This window comes from Pteropus vampyrus, unplaced genomic scaffold (genome assembly GCF_000151845.1).
Source record: "Pteropus vampyrus isolate Shadow unplaced genomic scaffold, Pvam_2.0 Scaffold324, whole genome shotgun sequence".
NCBI classification, from domain to species: domain Eukaryota; kingdom Metazoa; phylum Chordata; class Mammalia; order Chiroptera; family Pteropodidae; genus Pteropus; species Pteropus vampyrus.
Window position 1 is genome coordinate 169,384 of NW_011889105.1, and position 16,324 is coordinate 185,707.

Sequence of the window (16,324 nt, forward strand, 5' to 3'; positions counted from 1 at the left end):
TTCAAAAATCCATGCAATTTAAAGTAAAGGGGACATTATGTTAATAACCAGTGACTCCAGGTGAAAGTTATATGGCGTTCTCTGTACTATTGCTTTTAACTTTCCTGTTGATTTGCATTTTTTTCAACAGAAAAATGAAAAATATGTTCATAAATTGAGACACCATGAATGAAGTAAAAATACAAGTCATGGACATAAAGTACATGTCACTGAATCTCACAGTGTTTTGGGGTAAAAAAAAAAAAAGGCCTTTTTTTTTGGTAAAATCTTTCTGCTAAAAGAATGAGAGAAATATCTGACATGCATTAAAACAATGCACTGGGTTAGAAAGCAATAGAGATGGAACACTAAGCATATAACACCCTCATTGACATCATCTCTTGAGTTTTCAAAGCTGCCATATCAAATCATGCAAAACACAGCAATCCATTGACTTGCAGATTTACAAATGATGATATTTTAAAAAACAAAACTTTCATGAGGAAGAATGAGTATAACAAAGCTCTCCATAAAATGAAAATGTTTTCTAATTTTGAGGAATAAAAATGTTTTCTCAGTTGAAGGCCTGAAAACTGTCTGATATTATGAATTTCTCATGTACCACTTAAGTTGCCTATGCTTTAAAAATAAAGCACATGGTTTTGATCCTTGTTTAGTTTAAAGTCTCAGCTCAATGATAAAGCTTCACATTTCCTTTTAGATCTTTGGCTAAATAGTATTAGCAAAAAGGCAAGTTTTTTGTTTTTGGTTTTTAAATATTCATTTACTTTGAGATGAAATGAAACAATAGCATAGCAACCTCAAATCATCTTTCTTTTGGTGGAAAAGTAGAGTAAAACCACATGCTGCGAATAATACCAACACTGAAACAATCTGTCTCAAACTTAAGGGTTCCTTTTGGATTCCCAGGCCTTTAGGTACACCATGTGTTCGGAACAGCATGCCTCTTCCCTCTTCATACATTCTGAGAGAGAAGGAAACTTAAAACCAAGGGCTAAGGACCAACCAATGGGCAGGTAACATGAAGAAGCAAGGACAGCAGAAGCCTGTTCCTTTCAAATGGACACAGGTGACATCAGGATGCAAGACCCTGGGAGGTTGGACACAAGGAAAGAGCAACGGCCTTAAATTCGAGGGATAGTGCCAATCACTGGATTTTAATACTCATTACAGCCTCAAAAATTGTCTAAATATGACTCCTCCTCCCCTCTCCATACCTACTTCACTCTTTCTTAGTTCTCTGCATTAATTACTGTCAATTGGGTCATAGAAGAGAACTGAGGCAGTTATGTGGGGCACTATGAAAACAAGTTCTTACACAGCTTGATAGGAAGGTTTGGGGAGACTGGGAGAAGTAAAGAGATAAATATTTGGAAAACTGAGTATTATAGAAACTATGATAATAAAGATATCTTAATTCTTTTAATAATCTAAGATACCTTTTCTAATAATCTAAGATGATTCATAGAATCAACTAAACTAGAAATGTCCCTTTCTGTTATTTTTAAAAACATGTACACTGGTAGAAGCAAAAACAAGTCAGAAACATTTATGTTCAGTCAAGCCTGTTTTTTTCAAGTTCCCTGAGATGACATACACAGATACACTACACAACACAATGTTACAGCAGAAAGTAAATTATTCACAAGAATCATTTAAAGTCAAATTTCTTATTCAACAAATATAACCTACAATATAAATTACATCATTATGATTAGTTGTTGCTGTAAATTTATTCCAAGCAAGAAAACTGTCATATTTAAAGCTCTCAAAGTAATTTTGGCACAGGTCAAATCTTACCATTTTGTTAAGTCCCTGAGCTCTTTTGCATTTGGACTCTTCCCAGGCCGCCGGGGCCATCTCTCCCGACAATGCCTCGCAACCTGGCCTCATGTTAACTCTAAGTCAACATTTAATTCTATAGACTTTCCAACGGAATGTGCTTTGCAGAACCATGTAGCTTCTCAGACATAAAGAGTTCAAGTCCCTGGTCCAAAGAGCACCTCCTACAGTTTTCCTGATGTTTATTAACAGGGCAGAAGAATCAGATGGGGGTACATCTCGTGTAGCATTTTTATTATCTAAAGTTACCTACAATGAATGGTCAGTGTTTCAACGTCTCCAAGGCTTTATGTCTCAGGTGCTCATCCAAACATTGGATAGCAAAGAGGTCGATGTCTGTGTCAAACTTGTTGGCAAATAAGTGGTGCTTGTGCAGCATCCAGTTCAAGTCACCTGCTCCAAAAACACACACGGAACGTACATGGACACCATTGCAGGGTGGGTAGGGGGCGCCCTTGGAAACATCACCTTCAAAGTACTGCCACTTGACAAACCTAGCAATTGCATGCATGTCGGACATGTCGTACTTAGAGCTTAAGGGCAGTGAGCCTGGGACTTCAGGGATCCTCTGAATAGTGGCCCAGAGATACTCATCTGGGCTGTATGTGTCTTTTGCCCACTCCATAAACTTTTGGATTCTTTCATTCTCTAGCACGTACTCCACATAATTCCTACTGACCACGAAATAGGCACTGCCTGAAAACAGAGGTGTTTCAAGAGGAGGACGCATTTTGTCAGTCCCAGTGTTTGTCAGCTTTCCATTAACAACTGTATAATGCTTTTTCCACCTTTCTTTTTTATTGGATGGCATTTTCTCAGTTTCTAGGTTGTTTTCTCCCATTAATGACTTGAGTTTCCTGACAATTTCCAGGTTGGTTTTAATAGGAAAATCCATACCACAAAGATTTATCAAGTACTTCCAGTCTGCACTCATTCTGTAGAGGTCCTGCATACAGTTGAGGTCGGCCTGGACTCGACTCCATGATGCATATACCACACTCTCCAGCTGACTGGCCACAAAGACGTTATTGAAACAAGATGCAATGCCAATCACCGCAGCCAAAAAGGAATCCTCTGATTTTTTGTCCACATGAATGCAATAGAAATTCTGAGGCATATAGATGGCCCTCAGGAGCCTGTCAAGCATTTCGATTTTGTGATGAACCACTATGGAATATGCTATTGGAAACTCTGCCTCTTCTTTACTAAGGGGTTCTACAATATATTTGCGCTTCTTGATGAAAGAAGTACAATCATTAGTCATGTTTATATAGTCATAGGCTGTCCACCGAGGGCGCCTTCCAAATTGCACTGTTAGAATCTCAAGCTTTACCTTTTCGATTTCATCTACATCACCCTGTAAAATTTTGGTGCAATTAATATTACTACTAGGATTGTCTCCAACCAGCTCTAAATGTCCAACACTGACAAATTCAGGCTTTTGATAAATTCTTAAAACAGAGAAAGTTACTAGGGAAAAAACAAGAAGCAAGAAGTAGTATTTAGTGGGATAAGAAAAAAGTCTCCTCCGCAGCAACTTCCTCAGCATTTCAAACAACAATCAGGGTCTTTCTTTTATCAAGGGCAGGCTTCTAGGCTTCCAGTAGTAATGATTTTCCCTCTGTCGTGGCCTTGAGAGTTGTCAGTTTGCACTTATGAGAAGCACAAAGGCATCTTGAAGTGAAGACGAGAACTAAAAGAAAAATAGAAATGATACATATAAATATAGACTTTCATGACATCTTCTCAGGCTCAAAGACTGTCCCCCTTTGCTGAGGTCAGATATTTAAAACAAAAACGAAGTGGGCCAATCAGAGAGAAAGGAAGTATTATATGAAACCTGTAGTCTCTGATATTAGTGCCAGTTTTCTTTTTAAAGCCGAGTACGAGGATGTGCTAGAATATCCTACAATAAACATTTTACCTCTCAGGTATATTAAGGTGCAAAACACAGTTGAAGACCTAGGGTATGATTTTTGAACTCTCCGTAGTTGGTGGGCTTTTGATCTTGTTTCTTGAGATCTTTACCAATCTGGGTTGCTCCTGACAGATCCATTAATACCTATCAGTTGGCATCAACAGCCTTAAATATTTTGAGACTGGACCTATTCTTTTTTTTTTTTTTTAATTGGATGGCATTCTGCCAGTTTCTAGGTTGTTTTCTCTCATTGACGACTTGAGTTTCCTGATAATTTCCAGGTTGTTTTCAACAGGAAAATCCATACTGCAAAGATTTATCAAGTACTTCCAGTTTGCACTCATTCTGTAGCGGTCTTGCACACAGTTGAGGATTGGGGGTACACTTAAGGAGAAGTTCAAAAATGGCTGTAACTTCTAAGAATCTTTGAAGGAAAAGCAGATCAAACTAGACTAGAAATGCTCATATAAAACCAGACCAGATTTGGGACTGTTTCAGGTTGATCTCATGACAAACATGATCCAAAATAGAGACACAGCCTTGCATTTATTACATTAGTTATAACAGGTTGAAATGACTAAAACTTGCAGAAAAACAACAGTTATATATAAATTGTAATTCACGACAGAACTTAAGTCTATTCAAATTCTAGGAACCCAACCCACTTTTATTACAGAAGATGTTTATAAATATTTAGATATTTTGATTTCGAAAATCAATTTTATGACATAGCAAATGGTTCTATAATAAGTAAATGCTAGTGTTCTAACAAAGAAAGTCAAATACCTGCAATCGTTTCCATACTATATTTAGAGATTTAAAACTTATTTTCTAACACCAGAATTAGGACTAGAACTTTAAAATATTAAATTAGGAAATAAATTGTGAATATTAACAATACAAATACAAATAAATAATGACAATTATCAGTATAGAATAATGTTACGAAAAGTACTTAGACTTTTTACCACTTAGAATTAAGGAAAGTCTGGATCATTTAGTGCTCTGATTCCAGGTAACATCCTGTGCCCATGTAGAGTGCCTCTCATGCAGTCAGGTTTCTTAATTTTACCAGGCATCCAGCAATGGTGATATGTCCCATGAGGCTTTTTAAAAAATCTATGAAATGAAAAGGGAAAAGCGTGAAGGTATGTAATGTACATGTAAGTATACACATATTCAGAAACCATGCTAGTGAACTAATCTTACTCTTTTTCTCTGGCTGATTAGTCTCTTTTAAATTTCCTAGTCTCTAGTCTCACTTATTTTTCTAATATTATGTTTGTGGATTACCAAAGGTTTGAAAATACCTGGCAATTCAAGTCAAGCTTTTCAAATAAAACTCTAGTAGCATAACACAAAGTATGTGCCACGGAACAGTTTAACGTTCCAATACGATTGGAAAATTCAATATATCCTATACCCACTGTGAAGCTTCCTAGTGCTCAATGAGTCATTAAAAACAATCCTGCAATTGAATTAGCTGCTTATCTCATCTTCTTCCACTTATGTTGTCTACCACCCCACTCCAAACCTCTATTAGAAAACAAAGACTAGGAAATTCTGCTAAAACACTTAATCTCCTCAACCATCAAAAAATCAGATTCCTAAACAAAATTATGCCCTTAAGAAATTCCTGCCCCTTATTGGTTCAAGGCATTTGAGGAAATCTTTGTCTAATCATTAGGGGACCTCTGAGCTAACTGAACAAAGATTTAAGTGGCCAAATATAGACTTCAGAAAATTAACTCAGGAAAGTCACTAAACAAACCAAATAACAATAATAAACCATGGGTAGAGCAGAGCAGAGGTTCGATTTCCAGAGTTGACACATTATGAAATATCCACTTTCAACAACAACAAAAAATTACATAAAGAAACATGAAAGTCTGCTTCATACACAGGAAAAAAGCAGTCAATAAAAACTGTCCCTGAAGAGGCCCAGACATTATACTTAATGAAGACTTTTAGTCAGCTATTATAAATATGTTCAAAGAACTAAAAAACTAAACATACGAAAATAAAATTTAACCAATTTGATAATTTCAATAGAGAAATTATTTTTTAAAAATTTAGAATTGAAAGCACCTTTCAATTGAAGGCCCCTTTAAGAAAGAGCTTCCATGCTATAGGAAGCCACAGTGATAAGGCATGAATAGGTACCCAAGTCAACAGTCCCAGTTGAACCCAGTCTTCAATTCACCCCAGCCCAGGTGCCAGATATGTGAGAGAAGAAGGTACCAGATGACTTCACCTCCTGCTTACTCAAGCCTTATCTGAATTCCTGATCCACAGAATGTGTGAGCAAAAACTAAAATGGAAATTTTTAAGTCACTATGTTGGGGCGGTTTGCCTCATAGCAATGTCTAGAACCACAAAAAAAAAAACACAAAAAACACACACAGGAAACCACAAAAAAAAAACACAAAAAACACACACAAAAAACACAGAACACTTAGCAAACAAGAAAGAGCTCTTAAAAATTAGTGACATGACAGTAAAATTGAAAAACTCAATAGAAGTGTTGGAAAATAAAGTTGAGGAAAACTCTCAGGGAGTTAAGCAAATAGGCAAAATGACTGATGGAAAAATTAGAGAAAAAAACATAATAATTTTAGAGAACAAGACCAGGAGATCCACTATCTGAATAATAGGACCTCCAGAAAGGGAAAACAGAAAAAATAAAAGGAAGTCTCATCAATTAAATAATTCAAGACTATTTCTCAAAATGAAGGAATGGTTTTCAGATGAAACAGTCCCTTGAATATCAGCACAATGGATGAAAATAAACCCACACAAGATGCATTCATTAATCATGAAATCAGAACACTAGGAAAAAGTATCAATAAGTTTCCCGAGAAAAGGAAAAATAAGCCACATAAAAAAGATTTGGAAGCAGAAAATGTTTTCACATTTCATAAAACCCAACCACAGAAACCAGATGATAATGAAGCAATGCCTTCAGCAATGCTGAAGTAAACTGAATTCCAGATAAGAATCCTTAGAACCAAATAAACTACTAAATTAAGGATAAAATAAAAAGACTTTACATTTTAAGACTGGCAAAGTTTCAAAATATTTACCTTTATTCACCCTTTCTCAGAAAACTAAGGGAGGTTGATGAGCTCCATCAAAACTAAAGTATAAACCAAGACAGCAGAAAACAGAATCAGAAAGGGTATCTAAGATAAGGAGGAAGAGGAGGAAATTCCCTGATGATAGTGAAAAAACATCCTAGGCTGAGAAACAGGCCAACAGCCAGAGCAGGCTGGAGCAGATTAGAAGGCCCTGGGAGAGATGTCTCTAAGAAGATGAAACTGGTAGAAGATGGAAATAAACACACTGAAAACCAATTTAAACAACTGGAAGAATATGGGGGTGAATTTATAATAAGTACATTGAAAACAAAGCCAACGAAGGAGGTTGGAGAGATAATGATTGACTCCAAAGAAATCAGAGTCATACAATGATGAAAAAAATAATCGGAGTATATTACGTGGCTTAGCTCTGAGGAGCATCGGTTTTAATAATGTAAACACAACTTTGCCAATCAAGATTCAATAAACTATATTAGGGGCACAGAGCAATGTGGAAGGTGGGTGTCGAAAGAAAGAGGTTATATACTTTGTCCAGCATCGCATAACTGGCCATGGGGATGTTCTGAATTACATTGCTGCTCCAAACAAAAGGCCACTTTCTAATTTACTCTACCATCTCTCATCTTCAACAGCTCAAAACAGTAAGAATCAGACAGAAAATGTAAAGTGCAGGAGAAGGATACAATTCAGTGCAGGACTGTTTTCACAGTGATAAATAGATGAAGAGAAACATGTAAGAGAAATTCAAAAACCACTAATTATGAAATCTAGATTTCAGCTTGAAATAAGTAAGAAACATTAGAAGACCTTAATGTTAAAAAATTAGTATAGTGGTAGTTCAAAATTAAAATCTACTAGATATGACTAGCATATGCCTCTATATTTTAAAATGAACCAATTCTAAAAGATGATATTCATCCTAATTGCACATTTACTAGTTTAAGTTAATTTAGAAAAGTATCACTACACAGAGAAGTAAATGAAAAAACTGTTTAAAGAAATGAGCTACAAGTGGCTCAGGCTATATTTTCCTTAATTCCTTTTTTAATAATAATAATAACAACAACAACAACAACAACAATAATAATAAAAGGGAAAGTAGGAAGAGGGAGGCAGAGGAGAATAATACATATTTTATTATAAATTAGTGTGACATAACATATCAGAGTGAAAGATTTAACATATTTATATGACTCTTCACATACATATGTATATACCTATAAGATCAGAATTTTCCTGTTAAGCCTCTAATTACATCTGAGACTTCTAGATAAGCAGCAAGATTAGGGCCTGCCCTGGGTAGCTTTGTTAACCTTTGTTAAAGCTGACAGATATACTGTCAACTGTAAAAGAAAGGAGTAGAATTCAAAAAATGTACATTCTTTTCTTCTCAACGATTTCCACCGAAGTTATTCTGGTTTAAGTCCTAGCAAACATATTAGAGATAAGAATAATTCTCTATTGCCTATTTGCCATTTATTAAAGTAGTGGAAATATTCTTTTTTTAAAAAGTACATATGCACACACAGTATATGCACACAACTGTGTGTCTGCACAGGTATGCATAAACAAACAGCTGGATGGATAAGTCAGTGTCCACAAGCTATTGCCCTTCTGCAGCAGGAAGCATGGTCTGTTAGGTCAGTCCCACTGAATACTCTTCTGGGGCTCGATTTCATTGACTCTCCAAGGACTATCGTTCTGTGGCCCAAAGGCTACCGTGACTGGAGCAAAATATCCATTACTGTAATTGATGGCAAAGCCATGCAAGTATCTCAGAGAATGGTGACTCAAGCAAGAGTGTCCAAATGCCATCCGAAAAACAGGTGAAGGGGAGAAGCAGGAAGCAGCAAAGATTCCAAGGCAATCCCTTGTCATTCAAGGCGGAGTTCTTTCCACCATCTGCGCCTCTATGGACTCATTTTATCTGGGGGTACCTGGTCTCTGCTCCCATCCAGGCTTGTCCTGCCAAGATGATGGTCTCTTCTGCCTGGCTGCTGTCTCTCACTCACTGTGGTGAACTGCCTAGCATTTCTGAGATCTCACAGTGAAACATATTTCTGAAACTGCGACTGCACCTGCCCCTCTAATGTATCCAGGAAACTCTTGGGGTCCCCATAACTTAGCACCATAATTAAAAACACCAGGCTCCACAGTTCCACAGTTTAGGCCATTCTCACCATAATTCATCCCACTTTTCTTGCACTCTAGCCACAGAAACATAGGCAATAGGGGACCTTCTATAACCAGCACTGGACCGTGTGTCCTGTGCCCCCTTTGAAAGGGGCATTTCTACATGAAATAAGATATTACAACTAAAGTCAGATGGTGTGAAGAGAGAGGAGGACCCAAACTGTGTCTCCCTTCTTCAGACCCCCACATCCCAGAGCCAGGAACAGAATGTGGCACAGATAATTAATTGTGTTTCTTGAATAAAGAAAGTCTCTTTCCATGTTCCTCTGCTAAAAATTTAACATCTATCCTCTTTCCCTTTGAATGTCAGAGGAGAGTTCTGTTTCTGGTTCTCTACACCTTGCAGCAAGGACTAGCCTATTTAGATAGTAAATCTGAAAGTATGATCTGTTTAAAGATGAAGTGATAGTGATTTTTTAAAAGCCCAAGCCCCTCAAACACAAAGAATGTAATTGAAGAAATTGCATCAAAATTTTGAAAGCTAAAGGAGGTGAATGGTAATCGGTTTGGTGATCTCAGAAAACTGAATCCTAAAGCAAGTAGTGGAGAAAGCTAAGAGACAATCCAATTACAGCACAAAATTACAAACCCAAATTATAGCTTCCACCCCCTTCCCCTTAACAACAGTCACACCCCTTCCTCCAAGGGTTCCAAAACCGGCAGCATAATTTCTCTGAAAGCAGTGGTGAAATGCAGTTAAAAATTAATGACTGGTTGAAAAATCTATTTAAGAGGCAGTTAAAACTACCAGGTCCCTCACCCTATTCATCATAACCCAGTAAATACCCTTCCTGGCCTCAGCAGAAGATTCTGGAAAATGTAAAACAGAGGGTATACATATATGACCTGGAAGGTACAAGGCTCAGTTGAGAGCAGGAGTATTGACCTGAAAATAAGGGAATTAAGACAAACTTCCTTGTTTCAGAATATTGGCAGGAGGCGTATGCCTTCCAGGCTTATGCCTCAGAAAACAGAGAACTAGCAGATATCCAAGAAAAGCTCATGACCAAAAAGAGATCAAAACAAACAGAAAAAAACGACAGAGGGTATCAGCTAACCCTTTCTGTATACTCGACCACAATCTTTAGTGAATTAAAACAACTTATCTCTCTCTACTTTTAGAGTTGATTGGGCAATACTTTTGGTTTCACCTGGGCTCTCACTCAGGCACCTGCATTCGCATGGAGGACTGTCTGGGTTGGAGGGTTCCATAAGGCTCCTTTGTGTCTGCACATAGTACTGGATGTCAGCTGGGGTACCTCTCATCCTTCAGTAGGCCAGACTGGCTTCTTAACATGATAGCCTTAGGGCAGTGTTCTGAGAGAACAAGCAGCTCCAAAGCTTTGTAAGGCCTAAATTCTAGAAAATGCACTATCACTTCTGTCACATTCTTTGAGTCAGAGAAAGTCACCAGGCCAGCCACAATTCACAAGGACATAAAGTTCTACCTCTGGATGGAAAGAGAAGCAAAATCATATTGTAAAGGAGCATGTATACTGCAATAGGAAGATTTGTACCCATTAAATATTCTATTACATGGAAAAATTAAGATCGAGCAAAGAAATGAAAATTTCAACAGAATCCTAGTATTATCTGCAGAGACATAAGACAACCTAATACAGCCATGAAACAAGAACAATAGGTTATGAAAAAGGAATAGGAAACAATGAAAATGAGCCTTTAAAGATCAAAAATGATAAATGAAATAAAAAACTCAATCAAAGAATTAGAATATAAAGTTAATAAAAGCTCTAAAAAAGAAGAGCAAAAAGACAAACGGAAAACAGGGAAATTAGAGGATTAATACAGGAGATCCAATATTCAAATAAGAGGTGTTCCACAGAGAAAGAAAACAAAGAGGAGAAATTCATCAAAGAAAGAATTGATAGAAATGAAAAATACAGGTTTTATCAGATTTAAAGAGTCCTATTAGTGTCCTTCACAATAGATCAAAAATAGTCCTAACCAAGGAAATACCTTGTGATATTTCAAAATCCTGAGAAAAGATCCTACAAGCTTCCAACGGATAATGTAAATAAATCCAAAGGATTAAGAATTTAAAATGGCATTGGACCTCTTTACAGTAACACTGAAAGCTAGAGTGAAATAGCTTAATAAAATAGAATAAAATTTAACATCTAGCTTCTCTCTCTTTTAAATGCCAAAGAGTTCAAAATTAAGTTTAAATTTCCAAGGGAAAACTGTTTCAGCCTAGAATTCTAAATAACCTCCAGGCTATTGGTCAAATGTGATGTAGAATAAAGACTCATACATGCAAAGTCACAAGCACCTTTTCTCAGCAGGCAACAATAAGAAGTATGCTGCCAAAAGATGAAGCATACCAATAACTATAAAAGCAATAACAACAACACCATTTTGGAATGCTCAGTATGCTCTAGGAACTCTTCTAAGTAATTTATCTAAATTAATTCACAGAATCTCATAACTCTACACAGAAGGCACTATTTTCCAGGTAAGGAAACAGAGGCATAAAGAGGTTAAATAATTACCAAGGTCACACAGCTAGCTGGCAAATGGAAGAGCTGACATTCAAACCTACACAATCCCTCCCCACATTTGTGCTGTAATGCATATCAAGACAAGACCTAATAATCAAGAGATTATTACAAAAGAGAGGCAACAGAAACCCTCAGGATTATGGGGAAGAGAGATCCCAAGATATGTATGGGTCTTACAAAGAAACCAGTCTTAGTTGATCCAAATCAAACAGCTACGGAAGATATCTCTTTGAGACAAAACTGAGAGAATGCCTGCCATAAAGGAAGAGATTTTGACAACTAATGTAGAGGTCAAAATTCAATAAGTAAAACATACATAGTAAAAAATATATATAAAAACAAGATATGATCGTTAAAAAAAAAAACAAAAAGAGAACAATAAAAGAAACCATAGTATCCTACTACAGCTTAGCTTCTACATGGTCATAAAAATATAAAATTAGGTCATAGTCTAACAAAACTTGTATTATACAAAAGGATCTCAAAACTATGTTCATAACACTAGGACATCATTCACCCTTTTCACTCCCATTTTCTTACAAGTAAACAATGTAGTTTTCCAAAGCTACATGATGTGTGATTTCTCAAAAGAATGAATGCAGAAGCAAGTCTTTTCTATTAAGCCAAACATTAAAGAGATTTGCAAATACAGAAACCATTGCTACTCTTCTCACTAATTTCTATGAAAGGGTTTTTCATTTAAAAAGAAATTACTTACATTAATATGTAAAAGCTTATACTGCTATTTTCACATAAATATTTACTTTTTTCTCAGTTTTAATTTCTAACAGGATAAATATTGATAAATATATCCCACATCAACAAAAGCTCTTTGAGATCTTCACTAATTTTTAGTAAAGGATGCTGAAAACAAAGTTTTCAGAATTATTGATTGGGAGAATGGGAGATAGGGCTGGGAAGTAAGTACATGGGGGTACGGAATTTGGAGATAAAAGAGAATTAAATCATCTTTAATGGTAGAAAGTCATTAGGAAGAATCTAAAATTGAAAAAGCTAGAAACAGTATAAACATGTTATTTAGTGATATGGAAATACACACTCAAAGAAATCTGTAAAAAGTTGAAAATGGTTACAGCAGGGCAATGCTGTTCAATTCAGTAGTCACTAGTCACATGTGGCTATTGAACACTTGAAATATAGCTGGCCTGGCTCAGGAAACGAATTTAAATTTTTTAAATTTATTTTCATAATTTAAATTAAAAGCAAAAACTTAAAGCAGTGTAAATGTCTTTATATTAAACACAAATTTATTCTGTTGATAGGACTCCATTTTACTTCGATGGCTTCACTGTCTTAGATATTACTGTTGTATTATATATAGCACATGTATTGAATATGGGTATCATTTTTATATCTCATTAATATTTTTTGTACTGCTTATATATTAAGATGATAAAAATTTGGATATACTGGGTTAAATATAATATTAAAATTAATTTTATATGTTTCTTAGTGCCTTGTACCCAATTTTTAGTTAGATGAAATAAAGTAAAACTAGGTTTCATCTGTGTGGTCAGATATAAAAGAAAAAAAAGGGGGGGAGGTCTCCATGTCAGAATTAATGGCATAAAGATTTCTACAGAATTTTTTTCATTAACTCATTAGACTACTTTAGGACAAGATGTCACTTAAATAAGTAACTCTTGCATTTTGTTCATTACTGGAAATAGTATTCATTTTTCTGTTCTCAACACTTTCTACCCTGGAGGCACAACTACAGACATAAGCAGCTGACAGCTTGGGAAAGGAACTGAAACCTACCCTTTCTGCCTATAGACTTGGCAGGAAAGATGAAATATAAAATACACTCCAGTCTATGCCAGGGTGGAAATTTGTAAGTGCATCCAGAGGAAAAGAAAGGATCCAAAAAGGCTCCCTCAATTACAACTGACCCAGATCTTTCAAAGGGGGTAGGATTTAGATACTAGGAAACAGGAGAGAAATGCATTCCCTACTTTCTATGTTTGCTTAGGAGGTGGAAGCCCGAAAGAGATAGTGATGTGCAACATAAGCCAATTTTAAAAAGAAGAGGAAGGTGAGTAATATAATTACAGACAATGTTTGCCACTCATGTTTCAGAGCCCTAAAGACCTCTTTCCCCACTGTATTATGCACAAGGTCTATTTTTCAATATAGTGAACCACAAAAATGAATAGATTTCCAAGCATGTCTGTGGAAACAAGGGCAAGAGTTCAGAAAAGAAATCAGAAGAGAGATGATAAGCACGGGACACACACGCACACACAACAAAGGATTAAATTACTCACTCATAATAAAAAGCCCATCTGAGAAATAGCCTGGTAAGTTGTAGAAAAATTCTGCACCGAAGCCGTGGTGGTGGTGGCCTAGCACTAAGGCCAGCTCTGTCCTCCTCTGGACTAGCTCCTTATTTATCGAATGAGCTTTGCTTAGTAATAATGAAAATGCTCAGACCACTCCCAGAAAGGAAACTGGGAAGAACCAAGATACTGTTTCAGAAATTTCCTTTACAAATGTATGGTAAATAGTAAGTACACAGAAGACCACAAATACTAGACCTGATGTGTTACTCGTCCTCTGATCGCCTTTCCCTTATCCACCCCTTACACACACACACACACACACACACACACACACACACACACACCACTTTGAATGGTTCAGCCTAAAGACCAATGTTCTCCATTCATCTAGATCCTTCTTTAACTATCGAATGATCACTTGAAAGGGTAAAAGAAGAACCCATAACTAGTCCGGGTTAGACTTTTTCCCAAGAACCTGTAGATAATACATTAATAGAATCAAAAAAGCAAAGGGGGAAATGGGATGAAGGCATCAGCAAGGCCAGACAGATGCACTAGAATGAACTCACTGAGGGCCTCCCCTTCCTAGGGCCATCTTTTTTCTCTGTCAAGTTGCCTGTGTCCCTTGGCCATCAGAGTGGAGCCTGTGCCTGAAGAAGGAGGGCTTGAAGACACTGGCTCCAGCTCAGTATGGAGGCAAAAATGAAAACGAGGAAATGCACGGCAAAAGCTGCTCAATTCAAACAGGATTCTATGATAATGTGCCCTTAAAACTTAAGATTTGCGTTTTCCACAGAAAAAGAAAGTCCCACTAATCCCACTACTGTTAGTACCAGTGCTTTTTCAATATTCTTCATCCAACTTCTCTTTAAAATAAAATCTAGTGCTAGAAATATATATGAATTGACCCATACAAGTTTTATATACTCCTTTGAAAGTCAACAGAATGCCCAGTATTGTATTGGAATATCGGAATTAAGTATGGTATACACATACAATGGAATATTAGCCTTAAAAAGGAATGAAATTCTGACACATACTATATCACAGATGAACTGAAGGTATTATGTCAAGTGGAATAAGCCCATCACAGAAACAGAAATGCTGTACGATTGTATTTATAAGAGGTATCCAGAGTAATCAAATTCATAGAAAGAAAAAGTACACTACAGGTCACCAGGGGCTGTGGGGAGGGAGGATGAGAAGTTATTTCGTACTGAGTACAGAGTTTCTGTTTAAGTGCTGGAAGTGGATAATGGTGATGGCTGTGCAACATTGTGAATATGTGAATACTGAATTTTCCCTGACTCCAGCAGTGACACGGTTTTAACCTTGAGGGCTATTATTTTTTTAAACCTCTTCGTTACTATTAAAAAAAGATGTTGCTGGCTTACAACTTCACTAGACACCTTCAGAGTTGGTGAGTGCAGTTAGACAAACGGTGTTACTTAGAAGAACGTTTTTTAAAATTAAGAGAAGACAGACATTAAATATATTAGAACATAGGGAGGTGTGAGCCCAGGTTGTCTGAAACCCCCCCTCCAAAAAAAAGACCTTTTGAATTTAGTGCCATGAAAATTTGAAGAACAATGATCATCTGTTCACCTCCCTCTCAAAGACCAGTGTGTTTCCTATTGCCTATGTGGCTTTATCCCATGCTATCCCATTTCCTTAAAGTATAAGTAATGGCTAAACTAACTTTGGAATGAGAAAAACCAGTCCCCTAAGGCAGTAGAGTTCATCTGCTGAGGGTTACCTTGATAGACTGGAACAGAAATATATCTATTTATGCACACACACACACACACACACACACAAACAGATAACTGTTTTTTGTTTGTTCGTTTTATAGAATCTTCATCCTCATGACCACTGCAGGCCAAAAATGAGTAGAAAAGAACTCATTGTTCACTTCAAAATTTCAAACTGAAGAGCAATAAACTTTTTCTTTCTTTTTTATAAAATTTTTATACGATACTAGGTAGTTTATAGTACAGAATAGAACTCCATAGTTTTATGGAACAAAATTTTACATATGAAAGGTACTTTAAAGTTCATTTTGTCCACTCAATTTTAAAGATGGGGACACTAGGTCCCCAGAGGTTACAGGGTTGGCAAGTGCACAAGTCAAGAGCAATTCTTTAGCAAAGGCATCTTAACAGTGACCCTGGTTCTGTCCCATGGGCTCATCGCATAGCCCATAGATCCTAGGTTTTCTGAACAATCCAATTTTAAATATTCTAGCCTCCTAAATGCTTCCTAGGTCCCAGAAATTCTAATGCCATAATACTAGATTCCTTCTTGTTTTTAGAGAAAGTTCTAAAATTCTGGGCCATATCATGTGTCTAGATCTTTGGCTTGCTAAGTCAGTGGAAATAGTCTCATTTCACGTGGCAAAATATAAGGCTAGCCATTTCCAAGAAAGAGAAGTACTCTTTTTGCCTGACTTCC

The 16,324-nt window shown here is 36.5% G+C and overlaps 1 protein-coding gene across 4 annotated transcripts in view; it reads right to left on the minus strand.

The window, feature by feature from the left end:
- Window positions 1-16,324, minus strand: part of GCNT1 (glucosaminyl (N-acetyl) transferase 1, core 2) — a 34,065-nt gene continuing 17,741 nt past the window's right edge. For all 4 annotated transcript variants that reach the window (XM_011377890.2, XM_011377888.2, XM_011377889.2 and 1 more), the window contains 2 exons: window positions 4,729-4,879; window positions 1-3,535 (listed from right to left, as the gene is read on the minus strand). In XM_011377890.2, coding sequence (XP_011376192.1) covers window positions 2,105-3,391 — 1,287 coding nt within the window. In that variant the 5' untranslated portion in view covers window positions 3,392-3,535; window positions 4,729-4,879 and the 3' untranslated portion in view covers window positions 1-2,104. The remainder of the gene's footprint in view (window positions 3,536-4,728; window positions 4,880-16,324) is intronic.